The sequence below is a fragment of the Perissodus microlepis genome, chromosome 14, assembly GCF_051167445.1.
Source record: "Perissodus microlepis isolate ML-2025 ecotype Zambia chromosome 14, ASM5116744v1, whole genome shotgun sequence".
Lineage (NCBI taxonomy): Eukaryota > Metazoa > Chordata > Actinopteri > Cichliformes > Cichlidae > Perissodus > Perissodus microlepis.
This window is the reverse complement of record NC_140474.1, coordinates 3,449,648-3,465,235: the sequence shown is the minus strand read 5'-3', so window position 1 is coordinate 3,465,235 and position 15,588 is coordinate 3,449,648. Positions and strand designations below refer to the sequence as shown.

Below are 15,588 nucleotides of genomic sequence, written 5' to 3'. Positions count from 1 at the left end.
TCTGCAGAGCGGGCGACTCATTCACGATCTCAGGTGCTGATGAAAATAATGTTACAGCATTTTCACTGGTTGGAAAACTGTCAATAAAAGCTGTATCGGCATATTAGCATTGTTCCCAGTTTCCCATATGAATTACTGATAGTCGTTTGGATGGCCACTGTTAAGTACAGTTCAGATAAAACTGTATTGTTTCTTTTGCAGTTGGATTCAGTATGTATATGTTAGTTTAAATAAGCAGAACACATTTTGTCTGCCTACAAATTTGCCAAAGTGATGCTGTTTTAAATGTGTGATGCATGGAATCCGATGAGTTGGAAGCTGATCTGTTTTCAGCCTTTTTTCATTCCTTTCTTTCTCTCGTGAAAAGTCGAGACTGTGGACATCACGTGCTGGGTAAAAAAAGCTCGCACACAAACACACCTCTCTTTTCTCTGGTCTTGCACAGACTCTCACAACACAGCTCTCAAGCAACAGTGACCTTGAGTGTGCACAAGCATGCTTGCATCTGCACGTGTCTCCTGTCAGCAGGACTGCAGACCAAACACGCCGTGACATAATTACTACAGGAAGAGAAGCGGGGTCAACAGAGGTGTGTGTGTCCAGGGGTGGTCTGCTACACATACGACCCTTGATGACAGACATGAAAACAAACACGCTTGCACACACACAGACTCATGCCACCTTGTACACTGTGTCTTTATGCTGTGTGTGAATGTGTTTCAATGTGTTTGTCTTTGACATGAACCAGTGGAGTTTAGCTGTGTGTGTGTGTATGTGTGTGTGTGTGTAGCCCTTTAGCCTTGATAAGCGAGCTGCTTTGACTTCATCCCTTGCTTCACGTTGATCATCGGAGCAGTTTACGAGACACAACAGGCGTTGCAAGGCTTACTCTGCTTGTGTGTGTGTGTGTGTGTGTGTGTGTGGTTTGCTGTGTGGTAATGTTTGAGCGATGAGGGGTTAACGAACACAGCTGCCGTCAGTTAGAGTGTACAGCCGGAACTCTGGATGTGGTTTACTGTTGACTGTATCTGTGTGCGTGTTCCTGTATGTGAACATGCGACACAATGTAACAATCTGCATTACATGTCAGCGCTGTTTTTAATGACTTATGAAACTTCAGGTTTACTATAATAATAGCTTTTGGGACATGTTACATATATGTTTCCTCTCTGGACAGAGCACAATATAGAAAGAGTGATTATGTCAGCAGAAATGCCCTCCTTTACATGCTCGGCTGTAGGAACGCACATGGCGTCGCTTCAGTCCAGCCTTTGCTGATACGGCCACACATTTGCTCTCCTCCGACATGTGTTCCATCAGACCTGATGTCAGGCAAACTTCTGCAGATAAAGGAGAGAGACTGATTAGCCCACACAGAGCATCCGTGTTAATTAGACTCATCTCTGTGGCCCTGTTTCCTCAGACTACCTCTCCCTTCTTCAGCTGAGCTCTAACCAAGGCCTGCACCACGCGTTTCATCTATGAAAACTGCTGGACTGGGACTTTTATATGTCAATTAACCTATCTGCAGAGTCAGTTCTACCTTGAGAAGTAGTGCCAGCGTTGGTTGCACACGCAAAAGAAATTACGAAGGCAAGAAAATAATAATGGACATATCTTAGATTTTTTATTTTTATTCTTTGATTGAGAGCAGATACGGGGTTAGAGCAGGCCAGTGTGACTGAACCCACAAAGAAGAGGGAAACGGAAATCTTCCTTGGATACAACCCCAAAGCAAATACGCCAATCCTCCTTTGTCCTTTGATGTCCTGTTCGTGTGACTTTTATTGCTGTTTTGCAGTCACTTGATGCTAAAGAGGAGATAAGTGTTGTTTTCGTTTGCTCACTGAGATCATGCAGGGCCATGTTCTGATGCTAAACAGCAGACATCTGCTCAGAATCTTACAGGTGAAGTCATTCTGCTCTTATTTAGCTCAGTGCTTTTATTAGTAAGCTCACGCTTTTCGAGCAGCATGTCAGTTCATCCTCTGTCTGAAACAAGCCAGCTCCCCAACACATGGGGGGGATTTCTGTGTTTGCAGCCTGAGATGACCATATTAAGGATATCCTCTCCATGACATCATCAAAGGTTAGAGAACACCACAAGGAAATGAGTGTTTACAGCAATCTGACGCCTGCTATTTTGTACATTTACACATATGCTGTCCTCAGTATTTGAATCTTTGACCACATTAATATGAGCATCTGTGGTTGTAAAAACATGTTGCTGTTTTATTTTTTTATTCTCAGACACAAATAAACAAACAACAATCTAAACACAAACAAACACTCACTTTTAGTCCCCAAGCTGAGGAGGTGTGTGTAGCTGCTGTAGGTACGGTCTAACCCTTTAATTAAGTCACACTTCATCTTTTCAGCTTTATATTGTTGGCCGTAGATCAGCGTGTGTTTGTTCTTTCTCACAGTAGCAGAAGCTTAACAGAGGGATCTTTGAGTGTCATATTGCTTCCTGTGTGTGTTTGAAAGCAAGGCAGGGATAGGAGCTGACAGAAAGGAACTGCCTGTTATGGAAAACACACACAGACACACACATTTCTCACATACCTCTAGTCTGTGTGGACAGCTGGTGGGTTGGCGGGAAAACTGAGGAGCAGCTGTCACTGAGGAGAAAGAAAGGGAGAGAAGTAGGAGCGGTGGAGTGGGAGGGAGGTGACTACATACACCTAGAGATGGAAAAAGACGAGAAGAACAGAAAAGACATCTGTATCTAGATATCTAGACAGAGTGGAAACACAAGGAAGATAAAGGGGAAAGATTGAAATGAAAGAAAAGACATGTCTAATCAAACGACCTTTAATTTCATGAATATTAAAATCATGAACTGAAACCCTGCGAACTCACGCGCTCCTTCTGTCGGATTTAACTGTTAAACTGGAGCTGATTTTAATTTTAGAAAACTCTTCTCTAATGTGGCCATTGTTTCTGAAAGTTCATGCTTAATTACACGATGTCATGATCAGGCTGTGTGCAGGCAGGAGAGGACCCAAACGCAAACTCACGGGAAAACAGGACTGAACTCAAAATACAGCTTTATTGCTGACAGAGGATAAAGGCGATACAAAATAACATGAAACTACACTGGGAAGTACTAAGGAACTGACTCACGAGGAAACACACGGAGGGGCACACAGTCATGAGGGAGAACGCGACACAGAACTGAGGGAGACGCAGACATAAATACACAGATGGTTAATGAGGGAAGTGGGAGCACACGGGGAACACAGCTGACACTGATAATCATAACAAGGCACGGCAGGAGTAAATGCAACACTGACGGGAGACTGTCAAAGTAAAACAGGAAGTACACAGAGGTTCAGACAGGAGGAGAGAGGGCACGGACATAACGGGCTGGGGAAAACATGGAATAAAACACAAGGAGGGGAAAACAAGGGTTCACAGATACACAGAGGGGCACACAGGGGGTAACCAAATAAGGAACATCTTAACTAAACAACCTAGGAACCAAGGCATAAATAAAGAACAAAATACAAAACACACGAAAACTAAGAATACTGGGCCAACACGGCCCAGGACCATGACACATGAATGCAAGTTATTTGCTTAATATGTTGGGATACCTGTTTCTATATTATTGACTACATAATGAAATGATGTAACATAACTTCACAGACTGATTATAATTAGTCTTAATCTGCTTTGATCTCTCTAATAAGGGGCTCTTTACACTTATGTCTGCATTTTTATTTTGTTAAATACGAACACAGTCACAGCAGAGGCGCTGCCACGTGTGTGGCCAGAAAGACAGGACCAGTGTGTTTATTTGGTAGTTCAGTGAAAGGCTTCAGTTAGTTAAGAGTGGGAGAAAAAAATCTTTCACGTTTGTAGTTTTATTTTGTTATACAATATTTGAAATAAAACAAACAAACAAACAAAACACTACATTTTTGGAAATATTTGTGGGCGTTTTCTTGTTTGTTTTGGTTTTTTGTACTATTTGAACACTAAAGTAACCCTCACATGAGATGACAGTGCCAGCAGTGGCCCACAGCTCATTTCAGTTTCACACCCCTGCTGTAACATCTTCACCTCCTGTGTCTTGACTTCTTTAGTTTGCATTGGTTAAAATGGTTTTTGCTTTTTGTCTTTTGCGGATGGAGCACCTTGAAATCAGTTTTATTTACAGTTTCAGTTGCAAAGTGAAGAAGCAAAATTAAATTTAAAGTAGTGAATATTATGTAGCACAAAAGGAGTGTTTTAAAGACTTTATGAGATGACAGTAATAACTGAACATTTAAAATCTGATCAGTTCCGAGTTGTTTCTTTTAGCAGTTTATCAGATCAGTGCAAATGTACTGTATATGGACAACACTGCATAGACAGCCCCCCATCACGCTCTGTTGCCATAATGAGGCTTTGGTTCACTCTTCAGTTTCGAGTGAGGTTAATTATATTGCCTAATTGGCCTCAGGGCTAAAACACACACACACACACACACACACACACACACACACACACACACACACACACACACACACACACACACACACACACACACACAGGAGTAAGGGATTGTGGTAAAATAAGGGTGAATAGTAAAAAGCAGCTATTTATCCCCACTCCCTCGGGTCTCCTGGGACGCATGCTGATGGGAACAATGATCGGTTTAACTCCATCCACTGACCTGCACACATCATACACACAGCCTCACACACTCTTCATGTGTGGGTCTTCTGGCTCAAGACACATACACCCACACACGTTCATTTTGGGAGTTTTTTGCACGTCAATCTGCATGTTGACCACGTCAGTTGTTCCAGACAGCTATCGGTACTCTTTCTGTTCATGTTTGTAACTCAACAGCTGAGAAAATGAACATACAAAGCAAAGTGTAAAAAACACTCCTGGTGGGTTTTCCCTCTTATAAAAAGTCATTCGTAATTCTTACGCAGATTTCAGAAACGGCACAAAGTAACAGTGGCAGGTTAACTGCCAACATGTTCTCATCACAGAGTTTAAATAGTGCACTTCTGTTAGAAGCTGCTGCTGTCACAGAAACTTTGAAAAAGGTGTCCTTGGCGTCACTGCCGCGAGTCGATATTAAGCCCTGGTTGTGTTCGATACTGCGGTCACTGCTTGCACAAACTATAATGCAAACTCAGCATAAAGATTTAGACTCAAGCTTGAGGTAAGTTTGACTCGCTTTAGTAGTTTCCTGATTGATGGAAGAATTGAAAGGCCATTAAATTATCATGAACCTTCTTGTTTTACCAAACAGCAGCATTTAACACCCTGAGAATAAGAATCCAGCCATGTTGGCTTTTAACATGTGCCACAGGTCAAAGCACAGGCTGGGATTTTAATAAGTAAACCTTTGTGGCGATCTCTTCATTTCTTGGTTTGGTGATGTTTTGGCTTTGACTCCAGCGATGAGAATTTTAACAGAGTTTTGTGTGACTGACTTGGCCGACATGCTTGTTGTCACATCTTCTGTAGGAGTTGTAACTTAAGCTCTGCCAAACATAATATTTCAGGGTGAATTTTAGTTTTGTTGTGTAAAATGAAAGTTTTACATAGCGCTGATTTTGAATGCAGGATAGAGATCCCAGACTAGCTTTCATAGACTAAAAACATGAGTAAATACAGTTTGTTTTGCACCCCCACCCAAAGTTTCGCCTCTCCTCTCCATCACTTTGTTTTCAAAGATTTCCCTTTCTTCTTCTTACTTGTCTCACGTTCCCACCCTTCCCCTTGCTTTCTAACCCTCCTTCTTTGTTATTTTCTTTCTCTCTTTATTTCTTCTTTTTCTCTTGGACCCTTCCCCCAGTTTTCCCACCTCGGTGCTCCATCGGGAGCACCACAAAGCCTGGTGCTGCCTTAGCAACCACCGCGCCACCGCCTCTGCCCCGGCAACAAGCCGTCGTCAGGGCTGCTGACCCTTGACCCCATCACAGCTGCTTACCCATCGCATATCCCTGGCTCTCTGCTTGCTCCCGTGACCAGGGGGTCACACACTATATCACTTTCACCAAAAAAACAGGACAAGACAAGAGAGGAGAGGAAAGGAGAGACGAGGAGATGAAGCAAGGACACAAGGAGAGAGGAGGTAAGGTGACCAGAAGAAAAACAGAGAAGAGTGAAGATTAAGAGTCGACATAGAAGGAAAACTAAAAGAATCAAAGATATGAAATTAAATGAAGAAAGCAAAAGATAACAACCTTAATATATGTTAAGTGGAGATAAAAGAGGAGCAGAGGAAAAAAGAGATGAGGCAACACGATGAGAGGACAACAAAAGGAATAAGAAACCATCTTATGGTGGAACACACACCAGCCCTGATGCTAATGCTCTGTCTCATCGCACTCCTCTCTCATCACCTTCTATCACCACTCATGTCAGTTACAAATCTGTAAAGTTTCATGACTGCTGTCTTGCAGCGTTGTGATGCTATCATGTTGATATATCTGTCCACATACAGACAGGCAGACACAGACACATCTTCGAAAGTACTCTGAACCTCTTTAGATGCTCCTGCTATAGCAAACAACAGCAGGCCCCTGTTTGCCATTAAGACATTCACCAAAGAACAAAAGCACAAGGTGAAACCAAATGTATCTATTCTGTTGAAGGTTGTAACAAAAAACAAAGATTAGAGAAGACAGAGTGAAGAGAAGACATAAGGCACAGCGGAAGGAAATGAAAAGAGGAGGGGACATATGAGGAATGAAAAGGAAAGAGAAACAAGAAATCCAAGGATCAGGAAGGAAATGAAAAACAGTGAAGTGCTACTCGTGTGTAAATCGACTTTGGGTTTCTTGGTGGTAGACAAAAATAAGTTATATTATTGTTATTATAAAGAGGACTGTAAGAAAAGAATAGGCATGATGAGATTAGAGATAGTTAGGGAAAGAAAAGCATAAAAACTGACGATGAGCAGAAATAAAAGTAGAGAAGAAACCAACAGGAGAGGGGCGATGAAATGAGAACATGAGAAAAAGGAAAGCAGGAGCTGAAAGACTAAGAGGTTTACTTGGGTTAAAGACATAACATTTATGGATCTATCGAGCATTATGTGAAAGTTCAATTTATAAAACATTATAGAAAACAGTTTAATCCTCTAAACTTTCACCCCTTTTTGAATTTTAACTCTACTGGTTCCACAAAGTGCTTACATCTCTCATTCATATTCATGAGCATGGCACACAAATGGTGACAGATTAGGCATTCACCTTTATGGTACTGAGTTTGTGTCTGTCAGTATTTGTCTGTGCAGAGAGTAATGAACCCACGGTGGTGTGTAGTCCTCCAAAAAACTCGACAGGAAAAATTCCCCCAACTGGAAGAAATATGAGAGCGCTGCCCTGCACAGACGACTGATGGAGCCAGGTTCAGCCGGGCACATGTAATAACATCATGTGTTTCCAGGAGTGAGGATGTGTCTGAAGCAGACTCCATTCCCCTGTGTGCCACACGAGGAAAGAAAACTGGTTACACCTCACACATTTTAGGCCCTTTTTTCCTTTTTGGCAAAAGTCCACCCTCTGCCATCACATACATGTCACAAAGGACATGTTTAGACTCTCTCTTGAAATGACTCCTGACAGTCAGGAGTTTGGAGGAGAATTAGAGGACAACCCACTGTATCATGTGAGTCATGGTCACCCCATATATATTTAATATTTAAGCTAAGAAGCATTGTGGTTGTTCTCTGATAACAAATTTGTTTGAACTGTTGTCTTGGACAGTATAAAGATGTTGTGGTTAGCACTGTTGCCTCACAGGAAAAAGGTCTGGGGCCTTTCTGTGTGGAGTCTGCATGTTCTCACCAAGTCTGTGTGGTTTCTCTCTGGGTACTCTGGCTTCCTCCCAGAGTCCAAGACATGCATGAGATGAGGTTAATTGGTAATTCTGTTCAGGGTGTACCCTCCCTCTTGCCCTCTGACAGCTGGGATAGGCACAGGCACCCCCACAACTCTGAATTGGATAAGTGGAAGAAGATGGATGGATGGACTACATTAGCAAAGACTCCTTATCAGAAATGAACCCTGTAAAGCATCTCTGTGCCTCTGCGGACAGCTGCCATGTTGCTTTTGGCTGCTTTTGGTTGGTTTCAGTAGAACTTCTTGTTTGTTTGAGAAGCTCAGAGCTGCAGTTGGTACAGGAGTCACTGTCACTTTGATTCAAAATGAGTGCAGAGCAGAGGCACAGTTTCATGCAGTTCACCACAGCAACACAGCACAGTGGAAACAGCAAAGAAACCAGCTGAACGTTGAGACTTAAAAGTGGGTAAAAATGAATTTGCTACAGGACTGTGTAGATGTATTTATGTCTGTGTGTGTGTATACATGTTTAGACATCTTTGTGAGGACAGAAAATTGGAATGCTACTACCCATATGGAAAAGATATCTATAAATCTTATAAAGTTTGTATCTGTCTTGTGTGAAACTTGTATGAAAAGCATATAAGAGTGAAAACAGATATAAGATCCCTTGAAAAATTATATAATGAAACTTGTATGTTTTGGATACTTACTAAAACAATATATGAAAGTAATGAGAAAGTGGCCACTTTCATGAGTAAATCATGTAAGCCTTATATGATTTAACTCATGAAAGTGGCCACTTTCATGAGTAAATCATATAAGTTTTTACTATTTCTTTTCCATATGGGTATACTTGTGGGGACCAAGAGTCACTTGTGGGGACAAAATGCCTGTCCCCACAAGTTTGAAGGCATTTTTCACACTCAAAATGTGGTTTTAGTGTCAGGGTTACAGTTAGGTTATGGTTAGGTTTAGGCTCAGGGTTAGGATTAGGCATTCATTTTTGATGGTTAGAGAAAGCAGCTAGGGAAAGCATTATGTCAATTAGATGTCCTCACTAAGATATGAAAACAAGTGTGCGCGCGCGTGTGTGTGTGTGTGTGTACCTTGGTTTTAGGTGCTGTCCTCAGTGTAACCTGAACTGGGCTTTATTAATAAATAATGCATCTGAACCAGTCAGCTCATCAGTCAGCTTTTGAGGCAGGCAGTTCTGGCTTATTCTGCCATTTGCCCTCCAAAGGGACAGAAACAGACGCAGCATCAGAGATTATCTGTCTGTTTTCAGACTCAGGATTCAGTTTCAGGTGTTTCTGTTTTTGTTGCGTCAACTGGGCCGACCTCGTTGATCATGAATCCTGAATAGTAAGTGTTGTTTCTTTCTCTGCGCAGTGCATTACCGAGATGAAATGATCAGCTTGTAATAAAATGACACCTGGTCTTTAACACTGGCTGCTGACATGGAAAGTTAGGAGAAAATTTAAGCATGTGTAACATGCCCGACCCTTGTTTTTAACCTTTGTTTTGCAACTAGAGATCAGTCGTATCAGACGTATGTCAGTCTAAAGAGACATACAAGCCAGTTTTATTGCTGAGGTGTTTAATTTGAGCTTATCAGTAAATTGTAAGTTGTGATGAATTAATGTTTTAGGTCCGTCCATAGATTTGCTGCATGTTTCTATCAATTTGTAGAAAAAAAGCAAAAAGAGTAGATAACTGGAGGCATTCAGTTGTAGGTAATCTGCAATGGCTCACTAGGCCTCTGTGGCAGATGGGTATTGTTTAGTGGTGCTCAACAGAACAAAGACAAACTGTAACTTCTCGCAGACAAGAGTGCTACAGAAGAAACCATACACAGAAATTTGATCGCAGGTTCGAGTTTGCGTCTGTGACTTATGTGTCCATAAACTATGTAATGCAGCAGCTAACCACTTTGGTTTAATGCTACTCATTCAGAAATACAACACAATAATTTGCATCCATCTAGTATTACCAGGCAGCTGCTTTACTGCCAGCTTTGAGAAACAGCAGATGGTTTTGTGGTAATAATATCAACAACCTGGTTCCAGGAGGGCACGGTTTAAGCTGTAGCTCCAAATTCTTACGTGAAAATAAAACTGAATGGAAAACTGTGTAGTGTGGATGGTTTTATTCACAGTCTATCAGAAAGCTTGCTTCTTATTCATTAATTCGTATCTTTAATGGGTAAAAGTTAGACATTTAAAAAAAGGAGTTTCTTGGTGACGACCACGTTGTAACTTGTGATTAACACAAAATGACATTACTGGTGAAACATTGTTTCAGTATCTAAAACTAGTGACTGTGATAAACCATCCCTGATGAGCTAACATCTGTCCAAGGTTCACGCTTTCATTTGATTTGTGGTTCAAGCACTTCAAGCACCCTTTTTGCCCTTTTTTGTGTCTTGATAATTTTTTCACCTGTAAGTTTTTCCACGGTTACTTTGGTGCTTGCACTGAGTGAAAAACTGCAAGTCTTACAAGCAAACAGCACGACTGATTTTGCAACCTTCACACTGTGCACTCGATATTTAGATCATATGAAAGCAAAAAACAAAAATCTTCCAAATTTAGAGCATAAAACATTCAAAATATCAGATCAACCCAGATTTTTGTTATAGGTGTAATAAAATTTGGTTGCAAGTGTATTTGATGTGTGTTATTTGCTAGCTGGCTTTCAACATTTAAATTATGCAGCTTTTTATGGCATGACATCATTTACATCTGTGATGGAACCTCTGTAGTGGTTCATTCAGTTATAGGACATTTATTTAATTTATTGCTTTAGTGATGCTAGTTTAATGCATGTCTTCCTTTCTTCCCAGTGACTACTTGTTCAAGCTTCTTCTCATCGGTGACTCTGGAGTTGGAAAGTCATGCCTGCTGCTGCGCTTTGCGGTAAGACTGTGCACACGTATGCACACAAAGACACGCTCACTTTCCCTTTTTAACACTTAACTGCTTGCTGCAGGATGACACCTACACCGAAAGCTACATCTCTACCATAGGGGTCGACTTCAAGATCAGGACTATTGACATGGATGGGAAAACTGTCAAGCTACAGATTGTAAGGAAACGGCGAATTGGTTTTGTGAGGAAACAACATTAAGTTGTTTTTCAAAGCATGAAAGTCTTAAAAAAAACTGTGTAATGTTAGCCTCAGTGCTATTTTATGTGTGTGCGTATACTCCTTCAGTGGGACACAGCAGGTCAAGAGAGGTTTCGAACCATCACCTCCAGCTACTACAGAGGAGCTCACGGCATCATCATTGTGTATGATGTCACTGAGCAGGTCAGTGTGTATGTCTTCATCATCATCTAAAAAGAAAAGCATTTGAACATGAACTCCAGACCTCCTGCTGCTTCGCTTTCTCTCTCTCTCCTCAGGAATCCTTTAACAATGTGAAGCAGTGGCTGGATGAAATAGATCGTTACGCCTGTGAAAACGTCTCCAGGCTGCTGGTGGGAAACAAGTCTGACCTCGTTAGTAAGAAAGTGGTGGATGCTGCCACTGCTCAGGTAACAGGCTACGTGCAGCGAAGAGGCTTAACTTCAAATACTTATAAATAACTTCACACCTGTGGTTTTATTAAGCATCATAAAACTAAGTGGAAGCTTAAAATGGGAAATAACATATTTTTTTTCTTTCCAAAATAATTGTAGACATGAGCACACTGGTATTTTGACATCATCACATACTGGTATCTCTATCAGAAGGTTTTAGCATCGTGGACAAAGTGTCTGGCTTTGTGCTTAGACACACGTACTGTGGCAGCACTGGAGGCTGGAAGCAAGTAGTCAAGTTAGGAAGATCGACAATCATGCCTAATGTTTCAGTAACACTAAAACCAGATGACAACCTCACTGTGACTAGTAAGAATGGGTGGTTGTCCTGTAACTGTGTGGAGATTTTTCACATTCAGCGAATGATTGCAAACAGTTGCTGCGACCAGATGTTTGGCACTCAACCTGCAATCACTCTCAGGCAGATTGTTGAAGGTTAGCAAAAAATTACCACCTCATTTATAAATGCAAACAGGTTACTAACACGCTGAAGTCCCTCTGACTGAGTCTGCACCAATGAGCACAATTCATCTGGGATAACTCAGCTGGTTTCAAACTGGGTATTTTCTGGGTATACTTCTATCTAAAAGTGGGACTGCCTAGCACCTAAGTCATTTGGAGTTAGATTGCGGTGCCGCAGTAACTGTCATACAATCTGGGGAGGAATTCTTGAGACTCCTTTCTTAATCTTGGTGTCGCAGTAGCGGTAGAGCAGGTCATCTGCTAATCAGAAGATTGGTCCCAAAGATATTTGGCATGCTCCAGTTTGCATGCCAAATATCTACGGGCAAGGTATTACCTCTGATGGAGTCTCTCCAATGCATCCAATGGAGTATAAATGTGTGTGACTGTTAGATAGAAAGTGTTAACTTTGGAAAAGCATAGGAAAAAATGCTTCTATGAATGAGGCAAGTTGTATAAAGTGTGCACAGTTAGAGTAGGAAAGTTCTTTATAAGAACCAGTCCATTTATCAGATCTATGAGGTTCAGACTCAACTTTCAGTTTAAGTAGGTAATTTGTTAATCTGTCCATGTACAGCAACAGATTAGTGATTTTCACTAATTTATCACATGTAATCACCATATTATTACAAACATATTGCATATATTTGCCACCGTAACCCCGTTCAATTACAAACTGATACAGATTGGCCCTCTCTTACTGACTCTAAGGACTCTAAAGAGTCGATTTGAGGAGAGCAACTAACTATGAGTCAGTCAGAGGGACTTCAGCGTGTTAGTAACCTGTTCCAAATCTAGACTTGGACTAAGAAGCAAACCGTTTGAAAGGATAGGAGATTGCAAGCTCATATATTTAAAAGTAGCATTGGAGGAAGAGCCTTCACCGTTCAGGCCCATCTTCTGTGTAACCAGCTCCCAGTTTGGATTTGGGAAACAGAAATCTTCTCTACTTTCAGGATTAAGTTTAAAACTTTCCTTTTTCATCAAGTAGTTAGGGCTCGATCAGGTGACCCTGAATCCTCCCTTAGTTACACTTAATAGGTCATGCTGCCGGAGGTTTCCCATGATGCACTCGGTGTTTCTTCTTCACTGTGTTTACACATCACTCTGCATTTAATCATTAGTTATTATTAATCTCTGGCTTTGTCTTTTGTCCCGTCTTCCTCCCCACACCCTCAGGTGTGCCAGAGGTTGCTTCTTGTTAAAAGGAAGTTTGTCCTTCATCCCTACGGTCCTTACCTTACAATAAAAAGCACCTTGAGGAGACTGCTGTTGTGATTTGGATTGAATTAGCAGTCAGGTCATTGACCGGGGCTTCTTCGGACCAGTGGGCATCTTGTACATACACCAGGAGCTTTGACAAACCGGCAGTATTTGAATGAAAACAGGCTCAGTGTTCTCAGTGCCCAATCTGTCCGGGCGTTCATCGACTTTGTAGCTTTCATGTCTAAATTCCTTTGAAAAGTACCAGATGTAAACTTGTGAACTAACTACAATATTTAAATGTTGACTCATCAATAATTCAAAAGTCTGATTAGGGTTCTTTTTCAGAATGACTACACAATTCACTCTTAATCCAGGAGTACAAATTACATGTAATACTTTACTCTGGAATAGAATTTTAGAATTACAGTTGTTGCATTAAATGCTTTTAAACTGTGGTGTTTACACACTTGCTGCTTTTAATAAGACTTGACCCCATCCACAGGATCTGGCTTCGTCCCTGAAGATCCCGTTCTTGGAGACTAGTGCGAAGAGCTCTGATAACGTGGAGAGGGCGTTCCTTACCATGGCCTCCGAGATCCACAAACGTCTGGCCAGTGAAGGAGGGGGCATGGAGGGCGAGTCAGCAGAGGCCAGGACCGCCAAGATCAACAGCGCTCCCCTGTGGCTGGGAGGGGAAAAACAGACGCAGGAGGCCAATAACTGCTGCTGAGGTGGAAACATAAGCACAAATATTTATTACTTGATGAGACAGATGTGTCACTTGAAAAAGACCCAGCTGTCTGGTTTAAGGACTCATTAACTGTGTGTTACAGGCACACGTATTGGCATATTTTTGACATTTATGACCTTGGAAGAAAAACAAATTTTTGACTTGACTATGATATATTTTTGAGCTTGGTACTTTTGAATGAGATAGAGGTTGACTTTTTTTCCTTTTACAATTATGTTCGTTTATTTTAAAAAATGAGAAATGGAAGTAAAACTAAATAAAAAGAAAACTATAGCACATTATAATAAACTAGGACCAAACATGCAGAACTCAGAGCACTCAGCCAAAGGAACAAACAGGGTGGGGTCTATTCAAGTGTAGGTGACATGATTTGGAAATACAGAGAGGACCGCTCTGGTGAATAGCAATAGTTGAATGTTAATTAGCAGCCACACAGTCTTTAATTATCTGATATAAGCAACCTGACTGTATGGTTTAAGTTTCTATAAATGCCTCAGACTTATTAACCAGTTCCTGTTGTGTTTTGCTTGGTGTTTGTTTATGTCAATAAAGATATCTGAAGTTGGTCTTTTTTGCTGAAAATATAAAGAGATACTGAAATTCTTAAGATGATATTAAAAGAAAGCCTGATCCTGATCTGCGTGATTAAAGTTAGAAGATGATTGTTTCTTGGTTTAAATGTTGGTGGTTTGACTGAGACAGGAAATCAACCACTGAACATGAAAATGCACAAATATCATTAACATCCTTTTTTTCTCCCCTCAAATTTTTAAAAGTCAGCTTCCATTCAAGTTGCATTGTGTGATGTTGGCGCCAGTTTTTGGAATCTTAATTTGATTGCAGAGATCTACAGCCAGGGCTACAATGGAATGGTTTAAAACAAAACATATCCATTTGTTAGAATGGCCCAGTCAAAGTCTAGATCTAAATCCAATCGAGAATCTGTGGCAAGATCTGAAAACTGCTGTTCACAAACGCTGCCCATCTAATCTGACTGAGCTGGAGCTGTTTTGCAAAGAAGAATGGGCAAAGATTTCAGTCTGTAGATGTGCAAAGCTGGTAGAGACAGACCCTAAAAGACTGGCAGCTGTAATTGCAGCAAAAGGTGGTTCTACAAAAGTATTGACTCAGTCGGCTGAATAATTACGCACACCCCACTTTTCAGTTATTTATTTGTAAAAAATGTTTGGAATCATGTATGATTTTGGTTCCACTTCTCACGTGTGCACCACTTTGTGTTGGTCTTTCACGTGGAATTCCAATAAAATTGATTCATGTTTGTGGCTGTAATGTGACAAAATGTGGAAAAGTTCAAGGGGGCCGAATACTTTTGCAAGCCACTGTATACTACATTGTTCAGTTTGTGTTTGGGAGTTTTGTCTTTGGGATCAACCAGTTTGTGTCTGAGTGTGTGGTTGGGTCTGATGTACACTGGGATGTCGTACTTGGAGAAGACTCTCCTGAGTTTCTCTGATAAACCTGATACAAAAGTGATGACAATGTTGTCATCACTTTTGTATCATAAGGGACACTTTTCGTTCCAAGCTCCTTAGACAACTCTATAGACAACTGCTATATAGACCCACACTGGTTCACCCGTTGAGTGGATTTTTTGTTTGTATAAGTTACTATATACGGTATAAATAAACAACAATGAATGATCCACAGTCAGCATCCATTCAAGTTGCATTGTGTGATGTCGGCACCAGTTTTTGGGTCAAGACTTCTTAATTTGGAACTCTCAGATGGATCCAAATACAGACATGGAGGTCTGGACAATAAGGAA

At 41.1% G+C, this 15,588-nt stretch overlaps 1 protein-coding gene across 1 annotated transcript; it reads left to right on the top strand.

Moving 5' to 3' along the window:
- The first annotated feature begins 9,051 nt into the window (after nt 1-9,051).
- On the top strand, nt 9,052-14,357 carry LOC146372862 (ras-related protein ORAB-1-like). The gene is made up of 6 exons (XM_084951119.1): nt 9,052-9,164; nt 10,645-10,717; nt 10,791-10,886; nt 11,016-11,111; nt 11,207-11,338; nt 13,554-14,357. Exons 1-6 carry the CDS (start codon nt 9,151-9,153, stop codon nt 13,779-13,781), a joined length of 639 nt encoding a protein of 212 aa, XP_084807245.1. The 5' UTR covers nt 9,052-9,150; the 3' UTR covers nt 13,782-14,357.
- Nucleotides 14,358-15,588: the final 1,231 nt, after the last annotated feature.

Bases quoted from the DNA above. Each gene is read 5' to 3' on its own strand.
- LOC146372862 (XM_084951119.1), top strand. The intron at 10,718-10,790 runs GTAAGACTGTGC...TGCTTGCTGCAG, and splicing joins GCCTGCTGCTGCGCTTTGCG to GATGACACCTACACCGAAAG. The intron at 11,112-11,206 runs GTCAGTGTGTAT...CTCTCTCCTCAG, and splicing joins TGTATGATGTCACTGAGCAG to GAATCCTTTAACAATGTGAA.